Source organism: Podarcis cretensis (assembly GCF_951804945.1).
Source record: "Podarcis cretensis genome assembly, chromosome: 16".
Classification (NCBI taxonomy): Eukaryota; Metazoa; Chordata; class Lepidosauria; order Squamata; family Lacertidae; genus Podarcis; species Podarcis cretensis.
Window position 1 is genome coordinate 621402 of NC_137186.1, and position 16028 is coordinate 637429.

The 16028-nt window shown below is 48.9% G+C and overlaps 2 protein-coding genes across 2 annotated transcripts in view; both read right to left on the bottom strand.

Moving 5' to 3' along the window:
* The window catches only part of LOC307205600 (uncharacterized protein), a 286408-nt gene that overhangs the window by 100006 nt on the left and 170374 nt on the right, over window positions 1-16028 (bottom strand). The window lies entirely within an intron of this gene.
* IGSF8 (immunoglobulin superfamily member 8) overlaps window positions 5143-16028 on the bottom strand; it is a 32458-nt gene continuing 21572 nt past the window's right edge. Inside the window, exons 5-7 of the mRNA XM_079958086.1 lie at window positions 11798-12202; window positions 9398-9552; window positions 5143-7665 (exon numbers count right to left, since the gene is read on the bottom strand). Of these exons, the coding sequence (XP_079814212.1) occupies window positions 9437-9552; window positions 11798-12202 (521 nt within the window). The 3' untranslated portion in view covers window positions 5143-7665; window positions 9398-9436. The remainder of the gene's footprint in view (window positions 7666-9397; window positions 9553-11797; window positions 12203-16028) is intronic.

Genomic DNA, 16028 nt, shown 5'->3' on the forward strand with positions numbered 1-16028 from the left:
TTACCTGGGAGGAAGCGCCATGATTGGACATAGTAGGGCTTACTTCTGAGTAGACATGCATAAGCTTGTGCCATTATTACGCCATCCATGACTGCTTCAATGGGCGGAACTGGCACTGCTCCCGGGGCCACAGCATCCCCGTTCTGAATTTGTAAGAATTTGATTGCTTTGTGTGGCAGCAGCTAAACTTTGGAACTCCCCACCTCTTGACACCAGACAGGCGCTTTCAACTGGACTCTTTTCGGCACCCGCTAAAAACATTATTGTTTAGTCCAGATATGTAGAATGTTGGCATGTGTTCTAATCTGTTGTTGGTTTTAATTTTTTGAATGGTTTTAAGGAGTTGTTTTACTGAGAATTTTATTGTTTGTAAATCTCTGTGAGTTGTTTTACAGTCAAGAGGGGTGTCTAAATTACATGAAACAGATATGTAAAAATTTTTCATTTAGTTTTCTTCCCTCTCCCCGGGCAATTGCAACACTGCCCTGGCTTCCAGGAGCTGTGTCGCTAAAATGAAATCAAAACCACCAAAGGTCTGTAGAAAGTTGTAAGGGCTTTTTTTGCCTAACGCTTTGCAAGGAAATCCATTCTCAAGAGACGTTAATTCACAAAACCCTGAGCATCTTAGGTTCAGGATACTGTGGGGACAGTCTGAACCCTTATATCGCAGTTCCATCACTGAGATCATCCACAGGATTTGGTCATTCCATGAATCCGTGAGGCAACAAGGAACTGAGCCTTGAGAGTCATTGGCTCAGCCCTGCGGAACTCTCTGCAACTGGAGATTCAATAGGCGCCTTCCAACTTTTAAACGCTTGTTGAAAACATTCCTATTCTGCCAGGCCTCTGCAAGCAATTAAGACATCCTTCCATGTTTAATTGACGCCCGTTTGTAACTGTATGGTTCCATGTATTTTTGTTGGGAATGGCTTTAATGAAATAGTGGTCTATATTTTTCATAAACAGATCATTCGCCCTCCACAGACCTGAGCCTGTGTTGATGCCCTACTCAGGGAGGAGGGAGCGGGACCCCTGAAGGCTCAAAACTCTCTCCAGCAACTCCCCCTAACCAATTTTATTTTTTTACCAAGGCATTTTCCCAAAAGCCCAGACAGAAACACAACAAAGAGGGAAAGAGGGTGGTTTACCATAAAACACGGTTGTCTGGGAAACGGGTACTGTTGAGGCGTATGAAACGAAGCAAGGCGTAATTAGGAAATGCCGCTCCGTCTTTTTTTCTTTGCAGCAGAATCTGGTGGGCAGAAGGTCCAGTCCCTGAAGGCAGGCAGAGGTCTGGCTCACGAGGCGGCAACATCCTCTGTCCCCCTAAAAAACAAAGGCCCTAGTCCTCATGCTTCTGCATAATCATGCTTTCTGGCCCACGTAGGACCAACTGGATAGTTAGCCTTGGTGAAGCCTTGACGTTTTCATCCCCCCAAAAGATTTTGAGTTTCTGCTGAAATGAGGCTGCATTTTAATGTTGTCTTTTCATCTTGTTTTTTAAGTTGTATTTCAATCAATTGTTTTATATCTGGTGTTAGCCGCCCTGAGCCCGGTCTTGGCTGGGGAGGGCAGGGTATAAATTATTATTATTATTATTATTATTATTATTATTATTATTATCATTATTGGCTGACATAAACTGGAAGAGCCATAACTCAGGGACAGCACCTGCTGGGCATACAGAAGGTCCCAGCTTCAATCCCCGCTGGCAGCATCTCCAGGCAGGTCCGAGAATGCCCCCTGCCTGCAACCCTGGAGAACGGCTGCCGGTCCGTGTGGGCAGCACTGGGCTAGGTGAAGCAATGGAGCTCTGTATAAAGCAGATTTCCTGCACTCCTGAGACGCGTTGGGGGGAAAGAACCTGGATCCTGAATGGCCAGTCTGGCCTGGGCCAGAGTCTCTCTCTCTCTCTCTCTCTCTCTGTGCTATCCAGGCTGAAGGAGGGGAAGTCTGTTTGTTTGTGGCTCTACAGCGCCTCCTGCAAGAGTGGCCAGAGAGGAGCACTGCAGCTCAACTGGGCCAAGGAGGCTGCAGCCCCTTTTGCTGGCCTCTAGGTGGCAGCATTGGCTGTGAAACAGCAGCAGCAGCGACTCCACCCGGAACATGCCCTAGATGAGAAAATAGAGTGTATTTATATAGTCAAATGTGTTTATTTTGTGTGGGTTTTTTCCTTCTTTCTTCCCCCCCCCTTTTTCTTCTTCCTTTCCTCTTTTGTGCCTCCTTTCCTGGTCTTTCTCTTTTTGATTCGTTAAGAGATAAAAGTGTAATATGAAAACTTCAGTAAATTAAAAGTGATGTTGTGTAATTTTTCTATTACTATTTATGTATTGTTAAAATACGTTAATTGTAATGAATAACAATTACTGTGGGTTTTTCCTTTGTTATTGTTGAATTCTAAATAAAGTATTCTTCTTTTTTAAAAAAAAGATTAAAAAAATGAGAAAATATAGCAGGGTGCAGCGAAGTCTCCTGTCCCTCCAAACCGAGGAATCTCTTGGCCCCCAATCTATCTTACAGGACATGCCGTCGCCTCAGCAATATTCCCACCCGGGAGGTGCCTTCCTTAAGCATCCAGTTTCCCTTTCCTCTCTTTAAACATCTGCAGGGTGGGGGAAGTTCAGAGTTGACCACCTGCATTTTCTTCCTAATTATTTCCAAAGATGCCTGTTCTTGCCCAGCCAAGATTGTTCTGGACAATGAATGCAGAAATCTCTAAGCGGCGTTGGCATCAAGTGCCAAAACACTGAACGGCGTTATTTTGGGGTTTGTTGCAGGAATTTATGGATAGGTTGGGGGGGTTGCCCCTCCAGCAGATATCGTGCACATGCAGCCCACTACCAGAAGCAGCACATCACTTTTGTGACTTTTGTGATTTGTCCCCACAAAACACTTCATCACAGTTTCTTCCTATCTATTCAAAGGGCCTTTGCTGCACGATACCAAATGTAAGAATTCCCTGATCAATGTATCTGTGTACTGGCTCACTAGGAAAACTTCAGAAATTCATCTAGACCTGTGAGCTCAGCTCCTCAGCAGCCCCTCTGCCTGAGGGATAATCCCTGGCATCCTGGTACCTGAGTGCCAGACAGGTAGCCATTCCAGAAACAGTAGCAAACCCAGATGAAGACAAAAGGGTGGGATGAACTTGGCTGGGAAACAGGGAAATGTAAAGATCTCTTTTGTTCCACTTGATGGGTGTTTGGTGGAGGGCAAGGGGAACCATGGGGCAGGGTCCGGGATGCTCAGATTCCGGCCACCAGACCTCCCCTTTCATGATGTAACCGTTATGTCGTTTGGGGGGGTGTAACATGGGGATTAGCAGCTAATAAAAGTTTGGGGGCTCTTTTGTTGGGGGCTTCCATCTTGCTTTGTCTTGTGGCAGGTGGGAGTCCTGTCGCGACAGTCTTCAATAAAGACCAGGCCTACTGGCTGCTGTTTTGCTCTGGTATTCCTGGCTGGTGTCCTTGTTTTTTGTCCAAGGGAGCCCTCAGATTTCTCTGTTAATGGGTTTTATCTTCTTTTTTAAATGAAATTACATTTCTCCCCATTAAAAGTTTTCATGAATCTGTGGCTCCCGGGGGTTGGTCTGGATGACCCTCAGGGTCCCTTTCAACTCTCTGACTCCACAAAATGTCTTTTGAACGAATCGGCTCACCCTTGCTCCATCTGGCTGCCAGGCTGCCCCATCCGTGACCCCTTTCTCTTTCTGCACTGCCCCCACCCTTCAACCCCCCCCCAAACATCTGCCCCCAAGATTGGAGAACCAGCAAGGAAGCCCAAGCCGCCACTGCGGAGGCCTGTCAAAATCCCCGTCCTCCCAGGGGCTGTGTGAGCTCGCTGCCCGCCCCGCGGCCCTGCTGGGCTCGGCATGGGAACACAGCTAAAAATAAACCCGAGCAGACAGAAAATAAAACGTCGGTTTCTGGGTAGATTCTCCCGCTGGCTGAGTGGCACGCCAGGATCCTGTCGCTTCCTGAAAGACTGTCGAAATACAAGATTGCCCAGGACAGCTGCTCTGGAACCAGGAGGGGCTGATTCAGGCCTGAGGGATCTGGCTGCGTCTCCTGGCTTCCATTGATTGCATTTTAATGCCTCCATTTTCAATTGATTGATTGCATTCGTATCTTGCCTTTTTCGATGGGTGGCTGGATCGCACCTCTATCCCACCACTATTGATTGATTGCATTTAGCACAGAATCATGGCATTGTAAGGGAACCCAAAGGTCATCCAGTCCAACCCCCTGCGATGCAGGAATCTCAGCTTTATATTGAAAAAAAATTAAGGTACACACACACACACACACAAATGTTCATGGATTTGCCAAGCAAACATGTACATAAATGTATGGGCCACATGACTGAGGCAGCACAGGAGGGCAGCCCTGGAGCCATTTTGGCTCCCAAACTGACCAAATATTTTCTCTGCAAGGTCAAAGGAAAATGGAAAAGCCTCCCCATTGTCTTTTCCTTCACAAATCCTGTCTTAAAGGTATGTCTGTGTTTGAATAGGGTGAGCCTGTGACCTGGCTTAGAAACTAAGTATTTATCATTACAAAAGACTGGCCAGGCTTCCCAGGGCATCCAATCAAGTAAGCATTAATGGGTAACCTGCCAGACAGGAGATAAACAACGCACTCAGATTTCTGCTGTAGACCGCCCTTTCTGTGATGTAGGTATGATGTATCTGGGGGTGGTCTTGGACAGGCAATTTAAAAAGTCTATATAAGGGCGGGCACACCTGGGTTCAGGGTCCTCCTCCTTTCCTGAGTGTGGGGAGTGAGGACCCTGTTGCAACAGATCAGTAAAGATCAGGCTTACTAGTTGCTTTGCTTCTCAATATTCTCTGCTTGGCCTCTGTTATTTTCTCCTACCAATAGGGAACCTACGTAAGGACTATATAAGGGCTCTTGTTTCCCCCAGAGGGGAATAAAGGCAGATTTCCGTTTATTACAATATCCCGCCTGCTTCTTCCAAGGAGGTCAAGGTGCCATAGACACTTTGCTGCTGCCGCTCTTATCCGCACAACAACCCTGCAAGGAAGCTCAGGCGCAGGGCGAGTGACTGGTCTCCCCCAAACCCTAGTCAAGCGCTCTAACCACTACACCAGGTGCAGAAGAAACACACTTAAGCCATAAAGAATTCAGAGCCAAGGGATTTATTCTGAGTACCAGAACCGGACGTAGCTCATGGCCCTTCTGCATTCCCAGACACCCCAGATTTCCCTCCTCCTCCTCCTCCTTCCCCCACAGTTCAGATGCAGAAACTTAGCCTTTTGTTCCTTTGCTCTGGGAAAACCACCAGGACTCGGAAAACCTCGCGAGGCACCCAGAGGTCCGCTAGCGCTGAAACGTGGTCTTTCGAGGGCATCGCAACTGCCTGCTGTTTCGACTTGACAGCTCAGGGAAGATCCCTAGCTTCATAAATTCGTAGAAAATCCATACTTTAACCGACTCTCCTCATTCCAACACCATTTTAACCCTTAAAGAAAGGTGAATTTATTCCCCAAGCGTGAGAGCACAGACACGGCCCCCCACCCAGGGGGTGAACAAGGGGCAACAAGAGACATTTGCAGAGGCAGTTGAGCAAGTCAGGTGTTCTGAAAGCCCATCTCCAGACAAGTCCTGAGGGCCAGGAGATGTCAAGAGTTTTATTGTTCTTTCGGTGACGGGGACTTAAGAGGTGTTGGGAAAGGGGTTGATAAAGTGACCTCATGTTGAACTGGTGTACCCCGTGTGTACCCCTCCCCATTTGTGACATGCCAGTGATGTAGTGATGATGTATCAGTGATGCCTCTCAAAGTGTATTCTGGGGGAAAGAGGGAAAGTTTAAAAGACGAGGTCGCCTTATGCTCAGGGTTCTTACTCCTGGGGGGAACCTGTTGCGCAACAGTAAAGATCATGGTCTACTGACGGCTGTTTTGCCCCAAATTACTCAGCTGGAACTTCCTTCTTTTACTAAGCGCATAGACCCGCGGGGGACTTGCACCCCGATGAGCTAGGCTCTTGAGTAGTCTCTCACCCCAGATTATTTTCCATAACACTGCCATGATGTCATTTTGGGGCAGATAAAATGAGATACTTCTCACAGAAACAGGCAACTGCGAGGCTTAATGGTGGAACCCCCAGGAAGACTCACCCCACAGACAGAAGAACAAGCACCTTTGGCTAAAATGGTTTTTCGCAGGTGAGATGGGTGAAGTCCGCCTGATCCAACCTTTTCCAGAGAAATCCAGAGAACCCCCCGGGAAAAGGGCCACTGCAGCAGGCTTTCAACTGCAGATTTGGGGAGACCCCCCCCCCACCAACAAGGAAGAGGGTAGGTGGCGCCCAGAGGGCGGGGCTCTCCTTCTTCCGAAACTTTTAATAATTACAAAAATAGACAACGGTGGCCGTCACAAAATAATGCTCTCTCCTGCCTCTTCTCTTTCTCTTTCTCTCTCTGCTCATCACTCTCGCGTTGGGGAGAAATCAGTCTCGCAGCTGCCTCTGGGATGAGAGTGACGTGGCTCAGTTGTTTCATGGCATTGGAGAGTTGGAAGGGATTCCCAGAGGGTCAGGACTTGCGGCACAAGGATCCTCAACAGGTGGCTCTCCAACCTCTGCTGAGAAACCTCCAGGGAAGGAGAGCCCTCCGCCTTCTTAATTTTAGCAACCGCGAAACCAGTGAGGGAGGTTCAAAATCACCACTGGGGGTCAGATATTGCAGGCCGGAGTCCTTAGTGGTCCCCTAAACTGCTTCATTTGGCACAAGTAAGATCCTCCCTCCGCCACCCTGAGATTCTCCACCCCAATATTTTTTCAAGGAACAAAAACAGAGGAAGACAACTGACGGCAGCCTCGCTGGCTCCCTGTTTTGCATCGCAAAGTTGTGCATTCGGTGGTTCTTTTTCCTGTGCTTCTTTGCAGATCAACAACACACACATGCACCCCACCTACACACAGAGCTTGGGTTCCTGCCGATGTGATGAGAGCAAAATGTTGGGGGGGGGCTGTCAGTGACTGGCTGCTTTGGGAGGTGTCCTGAAGATGATATTTGGGCGGCGTGAGCTAACAGCCGCCGTCCAAGAGGTTTCTGGGGCTGCAGCAGATGGGTCTTCTTCAGAGGGCTTCCTTTTCTGCAACGAAGAAAGCAACAGGGACCCTTCTGCCCACTCTCTGGCCCCCAACCGGCTGCAAAGAGCCCCCCAAGGTGATCATTGTACCGTCTTGACATAAACATGCAGCTCATTGAGAAAAGGAAGGGTGGAAGGAAGGAAGAACAGTCCCAGGCAGAGAGAAAACAAGAGAAGGCAGGGTCTGCGTTGATGGCAGGAGACAGGCAAGGCTTCTTCAGGAAAGACCCCCCATCAAATGGCAAGAGGGTCACCCCCTTTCTCCCTCTCCTCCCCCCTAACTCAAGCACAGCACCAATTTCTGCTGGAGAAAATGGAGGGGTCAAGAAAGAACGTTTGGGCCGTTGGCAGGATGTGGAAATGTCCTCCCCCAGAGGTCCTGGAGCACTTCTTGCTCAGGAAGAGTTTGGGGCGGCAGAGAGGGGCCCAATCCAGAGTCAAAGAGGAGGAGCAGAAGCTTCCTTCGCGGAGCCTGCAGAGAAACTGGATCACCAGGCACAACAACGTCAAGGAAAAGAGGGCAGCCGGAAGATCGGAGACAGAGGAAGCTCCTGCAAAAGTGGAGAGGGGGGGAGTGGATGTGGGTCAACAGGCACAAACCCCTCCGACATCAAACCTCTGAATCCATATTTTACCCCCGGAGGCTGTGGCGAATTAATTGCAGAAACTGGGGCAAAAAGAGCTTGCTGCAAATGAGGGAGTCGATTTATGGCCTGTGGACAACAACGTGTTTGCCATGACCCGGTTTTCAAAATGAAGGGGATCCCGGGAAACCGTTCCCAGTGAGGGTGACTTGGGTGCAAAAGAGGTCAGGGAGCTCCTTCCCTCTTCCATCCGCAAGCGGCCTTAAAGGTCATCTTGGGACAAATGAACCTGAAAGGAAAACGCTGAGGTGAAGCCACCGGATTACGGGGCATCGGGGCATATCAGTTTAGCTGGGAACAGTCCAGTTTGAGCCCCACAACTGAAGAGAAACTCTTCATGCATCTGATTCAGCAGACTGTGGGCCATGAAAACTTCTGAGGCCACAATTTATATCTGTAAAGGATTTCACGGGCTTCAAGACTCATGTTTCGTTTGGGTTTTTTTGTTGCAGCAAAATTAGACACTCACTGCTAGGAGACCCAGCGCAATTGCATCTGACGCGCCTCCAACTTGCACCATTTCAAGCTGGTCTGGTTGAAACTGCGCTCCTTAAATCCAAGCGAGGTGGATTTAGTATTTTAACCTTTTTGGGGTTGTTCTAAACTATTGTTGTGATTCTTTTCTCGATTTTCTTCCTTTACCTTTTCGTAAACCACCTTGAGGGCTTTTGTTTTTTCTTTTCTTTTTACAATCATACAGTGCACAGTTTTTACGAAATAATTTAATAGCAGCAGCATCCGTGGGTTGGGTTTAATTTGGGGGAAGTTACTTGCCAACCTAGCAGTTCGAAAGCACCTCCGGGTGCAAGTAGATAAATAGGGACCGCTTACCAGCGGGAAGGTAAACGGCGTTTCCGTGTGCGGCTCTGGCTCGCCAGATGCAGCTTTGTCACGCTGGCCACGTGACCCGGAAGTGTCTCCGGACAGCGCTGGCCCCTGGCCTCTTGAGTGAGATGGGCGCACAACCCCAGAGTCTGTCAAGACTGGCCCGTACGGGCAGGGGTACCTTTACCTTTACCTTTACTTGCCTTTGAATACTGTTCCTTATCAGATTTGCCTGCTGCCTGGGGTAGATCAGGTGGGGCAGATGGTTGCAAGATAAATAAATGCATGCAGCAAAATAAAAGTAAAGGTAAAGGTCCAGTCATGACTCTGGGGTTGCAGCACTCATCTTGCTTTACTGGCCGAGGGAGCTGGCGTAGAGCTTCCGGGTCATGTGGCCAGCAGGACTAAGTCGCTTCTGGCAAACCAGAGCAGCGCACAGAAACGCCGTTTACCTTCCCGCCGGAGCGCTACCTATTTATCTACTTGCACTTTGATGTGCTTCCGAACTGCTAGGTTGGCAGGAGCAGGGACTGAGCAACGGGAGCTCACCCCGTCGCTGGGATTCGAACTGCCGACCTGCTGACCTTCTGATCGGCAAGTCCTAGGCTCTGTGGTTTAACCCACAGAGCCACCCGCTTCCCTACATGCAGCAAAATACCTGATGGCTATTCAGCAACCAAATTTGCAAAGGAGGGTGGGCAGGAGCAGATCTGGCTGAGGGTCCTCCCTGACTGCTGAGGTTCGGCCGAACCCAAAGGAGGACAGGGAGACACGGAACACACACACACACACACACACACACAGAGCACCCCACCTGGCAAAGGTGCATCACCTCCTTCCTCTCGTCCGGCTTTCACCTCTTCCGGAGCCTCTTCATGAAGCAGCAGGTGACGGTGACGAGGACGGTGATGCCCATGAAAAGGGCACTGGAGACGCCCGCCAGGAGAGGGATGAACAAGGTGTCGATGGCTGGGGAGAGCAGAGGAAGAAACGGAAGAGGGTCAAGAGGGCGATGGGCTGGGTTTGAAAGCACCTTTCCCAAAAAAACCAGAGTCCTTTTCGTTTGGATAATTCAGAGGGGAATTCTCAGCTGTCAAAAAATGTGGGAATGTTCCGGGATGCAGGAGAGGATACATTGTTTGATTATAACCTTTCCAACTTGCATGAACAAGTTCCACAATTTAGCAGAGTAACATCCCCCCTTTTAAACTCACAGCAGAGGCGTTTGCTCAGGCTCCCTAAAGCCTCTAGAATAACTGTTCTGGTATTTTCCCCTTATTCTCTCATAAAAGATAAGACACGACACAGTCTTCTATAAAAGTATAAAAAGAGTTTACTCACTCACATTCTGTTCACAATCAGATCCCAGAAGGCAGACTTAGCTTAGAAAAGTTACATACACCTGGAAACTATCTCATAAGAAGACAGTCCCTTTGTCCTCTCTTGGCCGGAGGCCAAAGAGCATCTTTGGCTAAGCAGATGTTGCTTCTTCAACGCATGTAGTCAAAGAGAGAGAGAGATGGCTGCCCTGCCCTGTGCTTTTGTCGTTACCTGCAAAATTCCTCTTTGAACCTGTTGCGCAATAAACTTTGGTCTACAGCTATTTGCTCCGGTTGGTGGCTGGACTCCTTCCTTTTTTTTTAATATAATTTTTATTAACAATCCAATCACATTACTTCCAAATTACAAAGCCAAATTTTTAAATTTTTGTTGGGGGTACCCATGCTTCGAGCTGAGAAAGGGATCCAAGCATCTCTCTTGCTGCTGCTTTAGTATGGACTCCTTCCTTTAGTCCCGCGGCCTCTGCCTGACCAGCTGGGGCTCTGAGCAGCCTCACACCTAGATTTTTCCGTAACCCCCCTAAGTCCATGATTGGTCAGAGGTGAATGGATGGAGGCAAATCTTTATTTTTCTGTTGCAACAGAGACACAGAATCCTTTTAAGGGTTTGCGTTTTGGCGTGGAGAAGGAGGACATCTCTACAAACCGCCAGCGATCCCATCACCCATAAGGCGGGGTGAATGTGGCTCAGGCAGGCCAAGGTGTGATATTCCTGAGGATCTGGCAAATTTTACATAGCTCCAGACACAGTTTACACAAGACATTAGCATTTGACAAGACCTCAGACATCTCTCAATGCAGAGAGCACCTTGGCAAACAATGGCAATGAATCCCAAGGAGGTTCATAGATATAGGAGAGGAACTTTCCCCGCTTGCTATCTGCCTCCCTGTTCTCAGACAAGGGGGACTGAGGAGGCAAAGGAAATATTGAGCGTCTTTAGGAGAGCCAAGATGGCTTTGGGATTGCTCTCCTGTACTATTGTAGACATGTGAGTTACAGTGGTACCTCGGGTTACAGGCACTTCAGGTTACAGACTCCGCTAACCCAGAAATAGTGCTTCAGGTTAAGAACTTTGCTTCAGGATGAGAACAGAAATTGGGCTCCGGCGGCGCGGCGGCAGCAGGAGGCCCCATTAGCTAAAGTGGTGCTTCAGGTTAAGAACAGTTTCAGGTTAAGTACGGACCTCCGGAACGAATTAAGTACTTAACCCGAGGTACCACTGTATATGCTTATGTATGTGTGTTTACCTCGTGCAATTATCAACATTTATTCTATATTTAAGACCTTAGAATCACTTAAATCTTAGAATAGCTTTGGAAGTGGATACAGGCTGTAGGGTTAGAAGTAGAAGATAGTGTATTTTAAAATAGTATTATTTGTAATTGATAAAATGTGAAGATTTTTATGGTAAGTAAGTGTGATAAAAATGGTTAGAAATTATGATATATGTAAACTGCTAAAGATGAGGTAAAATGAAAATCAGACGGGGGGGGGACTTGGGGAAACTCACCTAACAATGTTTAGAAAAAATAAGGATAAGACGAGAATTTGTTTGTATTGTTTGTTTTTCTGTTTGCATTGTTTATTTGTGTTATGAAATGAATAAAAAAAAATGGGTGAAAAAAGACTTTAGAATTACTATAACAGGCGACTGACAGCCCTCCCCTCCTCCATATATTTGTCCAACCGGATTTTAAAGGCACCAAGGTTGGTCATCACTGGCTCCTATGGCAAGGAGTTCCATAGTTTAACTCTGCGCTCTGCAAAGAAGGCCTTTCTTTTCATCTGTGAAAAATGACATCGTCTGCCCCAAATCTCCCAACAGGAGGATTCTGCCCGACTCCCCCCCCCAAAAAAAGAAGGGGTTACTCACCCAACGTGTATGGATAAACAGTGACCATGTTGGACTTGGCGGACCCAGCCTTGTACCAGCTGAGATCCGGGTAGCGCACCCAGGCGGTGACGGCGCAGTGGTACTTGCCCTCATCCGACGGCTGCACTCCGTGGAGGCGCAGGCGGTGGCTGGTGGGGCTGGCTTTGTCCACGCTGACGGCGCCCCCCGAGGGCCGGCTGGCCAAGTCGGCCACCCCCTCACGGCTGACAGAGGCCAGCAGGACCCCGTGAGAGGTGGGGCCCTCGTCGGGCAGCTCCACCCACCAGCTGAGGGCCAGGGCGATGTCCTGCGTGGCTTCCACCGAGACGTTGCAGCGCACTTCGGCCGTGTCCCCGCGGTAGATGGTGGCGGACGGCAGCCACGCCGTGGCTTCAAGCACCACCGCTGCAGGGGGGGCAGAGAAGAGGGCGACTCAGCATCCCTGAATCCCGGAAACGTATCTCGGAGACACTCATCTGCCTGGCAGCTTCGATTATCATTTTTCTTAGCCAACCCATTGAGTCCCAGCACCCTCTTCCGACGATGGCCAAGGGAACCTAGGAATTGAGGTCGTTTTGCCCGGTCACTGAGGTCCAGCTCCGAGGGCCTTCTGGCGGTTCCCTCGCTGCGAGAAGCCAAGTTACAGGGAACCAGGCAGAGGGGCTTCTCGGTGGTGGCGCCCGCCCTGTGGAAAGCCCTCCCACCAGATGTCAAAGAGAGCAACAACTACCAGACTTTTAGAAGACATCTGAAGGCAGCCCTGTATAGGGAAGCTTTTAATGTTTAATAGGTTATTTTAGTGTTTTGTTGGAAGCCGCCCAGACTGGCTGAAGAAACCCAGCCAGATGGGAGGGGTAAAGGTAAAAGGTAAAGGTAAAGGGTCCCCTGACCATTAGGTCCAGTCGTGGCCGACTCTGGGGTTTCAGCGCTCCTCTCGCTTTATTGGCCGAGGGAGCCAGCATACAGCTTCCGGGTCACGTGGCCAGCAGGACTAAGCCGCTTCTGGCAAACCAGAGCAGCGCACGGAAACGCCGTTTACCTTCCCGCCGGAGCGGTACCTATTTATCTACTTGCACTTTGAGGTGCTTTCAAACTGCTAGGTTGGCAGGAGCAGGGACCGAGCAATGGGAGCTCACCCCGTCGCGGGGATTCGAACCGCCGACCTTCTGATCGGCAAGTCCTGGGCTCAGTGGTTTAACCCACAGCGCCACCCATGTAAATAATAAATTATCATTATTATTATTATTGGGATCGAAGAAGAGCCTGGCTGCTGGCTCAGGCCAAAGGGGGCCCATCTAGGGTCCTCTCCTTACAGGGGTCAGCCAGATGTCCCATTTGGGAAACCCCCAAGCAGGATCCAAGCGCCAGGGCATCTCTGGCGTCCCATGGCTTCCAGCAACGGCCATTCAGAAGCCCTGCTGCCTCCATCGTGGCCAGGAGCCCTGGATATCCCTCTCATCTATGAACTTGTCCAGTCCTTATTTATTTGCATAAATAAATATTTTTATAGCAGCATATTATAAAATTGTATCACGGAGGTTTACAATATGAAAACCCCAAACCGTCCAAAGGCTAGAATATCTACAAATGGCTATGATGACAGGGAGAATTAGAGGGGATCCAAAACAGAAAGTACAGAAAGAATGGAAAATCTTTAAAGAGTATTTGGAAAAGTATTACAATAACAAATCTCTCCTGGCATAAATAGAATGATCCTTGTAAAACAGCAAATATAATGTTTTCTGATATCTGATGAGAAAAAAGAAAGAAATACAATAACTTGGAACTGTGTGTGAAGAAATTGTAGAAATAACAATACAATGAGTCTAATCGGAAGCCAAATACGTTTGTTTTGCTTTGTTTCCTTCTTCCTTTTTTCTCCCCCCTCCCTTCACTCCCCCCTCTTCTTCTTTTTCTCTTTTCTTTTTTGTGTTTCCTTTCCTGGTCTTTCTATTTTTGATATGTTAAGAAAGAGATAAAAGTGTATTATGAAAACCTCAGCAAGTTAAAAGTCATGTTGTGTAATTTCTTTCTTAGTATTTATAAAATGTTGGTTAATTGTAATGATTTGATGTAGCAGCTACTGTGGTTTTTTCCTTTGTTACTGTTGAATTCTAAATAAAGTTTTATTCTGTTAAAAAAAAATGAAAACCCCAAACTGGACAGTAAAGTCACGGGAAGTTTAAAGCGAGTCAAAAGCAAAAAGAAATTAGAAGCAGGATCCAGGGGCCTTTGTGTAGGGATGTTTTTTCCGAACCGCCTGCCTGGCGGGAGAGGAAGGTTTTCAGTAGTGTGGTGGGATAATGAGCTGCTTGTGCGTTAAAGCTTGATCCCTCAGAGCTCACTCAGTGTAGTGAAGCCCTGCCTTGAGCGGAGCCCTTTGGGGTGGCTCCGTCAGTCGCTGGTAGAATCTGACAGTGGGCGTTTGCGGAAACGTTTCCAACATAAAAGCTGTTTCACGGACATGCGCCTCCTGGATTCCCTGCGTGACAGTTTCCGGCGAGGGGTGGGGGTCCTTAAAGGGTGTCCTGATACCTCCTCACCGTTCTCACTGGAAGTATCCCAGAGCCTCCCCTCCGACTCCCTTTCCTTTGGAGCTCCCGCACTCCCCCTACTGGTTCCCTCTTCTGCTGAAGTGTCTCTCCTATTCTCCTGGAGCCTTCTCACCACCTGTCCTTCCGATGGCAGTTCCCTGACATCCACCTCCCCCCCAGGGCCCCCTTCACCCCCTCCCGCCTCTTCTCTTACTGGCGGCGAGGACGGAAATCCCTGGAAGGAACTCCCCTCATCCTCCGAGGATTCAAACACTTCTAACCACGGCCTTCCGTCTCTTTCCCCCTCTTCCTCTCCTTTGTCGGAATCTGTTTCCACCTCCACCCCTGACTCTGGGAACCCTTCAAACTCCCCTTCCTCATCTGTAGTCCCGAAGTGTTCCCTCCTAAATCTTGCCACTGGTTGTGGTTTTCTTGGGAAACGCCGATGAAACGTTTCTATTAAAATCTCGTCTTTGACTTCCTCTGCCGGTACCCATGTGTTTTCTGACTCTTCCTCCCCCTCCCATTCTACCAAGTATTCCACCTGATTTCCCTTCCACCTGGAATCAATGATCCCTGCCACATCCATGTTGCGTTCTCTCTCTTCTATGACGGGTGTCCGGGTGACCTCCCTCTCATGTTCCCCCCACTCACGTCCCTCTCTGTACGGCGACAGTAATGACCTGTGAAATACTGGGTGCAATTTCATGTGACTGGGCAATCGGAGTTTGAATGCTACTGGGTTGACCTGCTGTATGACCTCAAAGGGTCCCAACCGTTTGGGTCTCAATTTCTTACACCCTCCCTTGAACGGCAGTCCTTGGGTGGATAGCCACACCCGGTTACCCACTCTTATGGTTTCGCCTTCCCTCCTATTTCTGTCTGCTTGCTTCTTATATTCTTCTTTGGCTTTCTCTAAGTTGAGTTGGAGCTGACGGTGGATCGCTTCCATCTCTTCAACAAAATTTTCCGCTGCAGGTACACTCCACCTCCCCCCTCCTTCTCCTGGAAATGCCCGAGGATGACACCCATAATTGGCTAGAAAGGGACTCATCCCTGTGGACACGTTCTCCGCGTTGTTGTAGGCAAATTCTGCCAGAGGTAACCTGTCTACCCAATCAGTTTCTCTGTCCTTTACATAACACCTCAGATATTGTTGCAAAACCCCGTTTGCCCTTTCTGCTTGCCCATTTGTTTCTGGGTGCCTGGCGGTGGAAAAACTTACCTCCACATGCAACATGCTCATTAGTTTCCTCCAGAACCTGGAAGTAAATTGTTTTCCTCTGTCGCTCAAAACCCTCAAGGGGGCGCCATGCAACCTAAAAATGTGCTTCACAAACAACCTTGCGGTTTCTTCCGCTGTCACTGCATGTGAACAAGCTATAAAGTGGCACATCTTAGTTAGTAGATCTACCACCACCATGACCGCGGTTTTCCCTTTGGATCTCGGTAGATCGGTCATGAAGTCTATGGATACCATCTCCCATGGCCTTTCTGGGGTGGGTAAGGGTTCTAATAACCCTGCTGGCGCCAACCTCTCTCCCTTTGCTCTTTGGCACCTGTCGCATCCCCTGACATACTCCCTCACGTCTTCCCTCACCTTGGGCCACCAAAACTCCCTGGTAACCAACCACATGGTCTTGTGCTGCCCGAAGTGCCCCGCCGTGGGGCTGTCATGCAACTGTTTAAGCACCCGC